This window comes from Salvia splendens, chromosome 2 (genome assembly GCF_004379255.2).
Source record: "Salvia splendens isolate huo1 chromosome 2, SspV2, whole genome shotgun sequence".
Classification (NCBI taxonomy): Eukaryota; Viridiplantae; Streptophyta; class Magnoliopsida; order Lamiales; family Lamiaceae; genus Salvia; species Salvia splendens.
Genome location: NC_056033.1, coordinates 16,550,142 through 16,552,622, shown reverse-complemented (window position 1 = coordinate 16,552,622; position 2,481 = coordinate 16,550,142). Strand labels below are relative to the sequence as shown.

Sequence of the window (2,481 nt, the reverse complement as noted above, 5' to 3'; positions counted from 1 at the left end):
CAACACAGTGTGTTAATAATGTCAACACGATAACATTAAAATGTCAACACAATATATTGAAATGTCAACAAAATTATGTCTTGACATATTAATATCATCGTGTTGACATTTTTAATGCACTGCGTTGATGAGTTAGCAGAATTAGCAATGTAAGAAAGTTAACAATTGATTATACCATCGGTGAATATTAGTCATCTGTGAATATTAGTCATATTTTCTTTCTAACTAACATCCACTTTACCATTTCTAAACTATTAAAACTCGGTATCATTACAAAAGTATTTATTTTTACGTGGATGAGCAATAAGTATGATGTATTAACTTTTTATAAAAATCTTTAAAGTTACTGCACTCAAATGCTGGTATGTTTTTGACAAAAAATGTGTTTTGAAGTTAGTGGTTGAACAGTACTAAAATAAATCAAAAATAGAAAATTAGGTTCGAGTATTTAGTAGTACTTATTAATGATGAGATGTGAGCCTCGCCTATATAAAGTGAAGATTGAGGGTAGCTCTATCTACCATTCTCTCAACTCTTTTGATTACATACATAGAGATAACAAATACTCCTATTATACTGAAAATGGGATTACATGGAAAATTGGTTGCAGCAATAGAATTCAAAGCTGGCGGCGATGTCTTCCATGAACTTTTCAAGCACAAACCCGAGCATCTTTCCCATGCTAGCCCTATCAAGGTCCAAGGCTGTGATCGCATCCAGGGGCAATTTGGTCAAGTCGGTGCCATCATCTGCTGGAGATACACCCACGGTAAGTCCCCTGTAGCTGCGCGACACTTTTTTTTTATTCAACCATTAAATGTCTCATATTTGACCTTTACGAATTTGACCAAACAGAAGGGAAAGAGAAGAAGGCGAAGCAAGTTATTCGGATGATGGATGAAGAGAAGAAGCTAATTGAATACGAGATGTTGGAGGGATCCGACTTGTTGCAGCTCTACAAGACATTCGACATAACCATCCACGTCGAGACCAAGGGCGACATCGACTTGGTGACGTGGACGTTGGAGTACGAGATGCGCAATGATGATGTGGAGCATCCGATGTCGATGCTCTCGTACTTCATCGACATCACCAAAGACATCGAAGATCATCACTTTGGCAAGCCATGAGTGATCCACTCACTCTAATTTTGTTGAATGTGTGATTTATAATAATGAATAAGACAATGTGTGAAGATGGGTGCTTTGTCTTCACAAGGTACTATATATCTTTCATTTGATTGTGTGTTTGTTTTCTTTCTGTGTTTTTTTTATAATGTCAAGGCTCTAGCTTTATGCTCGTGTAATAAAATGTGGTTGTTCTATTATTTACTAGTATATGATACTATAACTTATTTTTATGTACCATATGGCTCATAAATGTTCATCTATCACTGTTGCAAGAGTACAATTTTTTCATAGAAGTTGGCTAGACAAGAAACTATATTTATTGAATTAATTAACAGTTTGATCTCGGATCGAGTTGCAAAATTTGTTAATCTTTAAATATTTCACTCCTAAAGTAATTATTTAATAATATTTATCATCAAAATAAAATTTAATACTCGCTCCGTACATCATTTAAAAAGTCATTTTAACTCGATACGGACTTTGTGAAGAAAAGGAAATGGAGAAAGTGAGTGGAATGTGAAACCATTTTTAGTAGTATTAGTTTTATTTTGTGAGCGTTAAAAGTTTGTTGAATGTGAAGTCCGCATACTAAAAGTGGAATGAAATAATGGTTCTATACTGGACAACAAAAATGATAAAATGACTATTTAAATTGTAAACAAAGGGAGTAGAAAATGACAATAAATAAGTTAATATGATGGAGTAGTTAAATTTGGAAACTTGTTATAAACAAACTTATAGAGATCAATTATCAAAGAGTGACTCTAGTTATTATATGATTTAACAACTGAGAGTAATTTACTTACTAAACTTAGTTGAAATTCATAAATATATAGTGTGGTCCAAAGAGTATCTCTTCTCAAAATCTAATTCAAAAATAAGGGCGTAGCTAACGCGTTAAATATTTCATTTGGAAGTATGGTCGAAGGCATTGATGGGGGCGGGGCTTGCTACGCTTATGGAGATTAGAAATTTGAACCAATATTATACTCCCTCCGTCCCAGCTTAAGTAATTGATTTCTTTTTGACCGTTATTTTGCGAAGATAATAATAAATATTTAAAATGGAGAGAAAGTAAAGTAAAAGAGAGAATAATATAGAAAAGAGTCATATCTATATTATTCTCTTACTTACTTTACTTTTTCTCCACTTTAACTATTTATTACTCCTATTATTTTTTCCAAACACATGCATAAAAGCAATCAATTACTTGAGATGAGACAGATGAAGTATTATTATATGTAGATTAACGTTATTTGACTTAGGCCGCGAATCGGGTTGTTGAACGGTACAGTTTGCCGTTTGCACATACAAACCACCTAACTATCCCACTGGTGTGGACCAAAACAGT

General features: G+C 33.4%; 1 protein-coding gene across 1 annotated transcript; it reads left to right on the top strand.

Moving 5' to 3' along the window:
* The first annotated feature begins 503 nt into the window (after window positions 1-503).
* Window positions 504-1,364, top strand: LOC121768955 (kirola-like). The gene is made up of 2 exons (XM_042165573.1): window positions 504-769; window positions 856-1,364. The coding sequence occupies exons 1-2, from the start codon at window positions 583-585 to the stop codon at window positions 1,128-1,130; spliced, it is 462 nt and encodes a 153-aa protein (XP_042021507.1). The 5' UTR covers window positions 504-582; the 3' UTR covers window positions 1,131-1,364.
* Window positions 1,365-2,481: the final 1,117 nt, after the last annotated feature.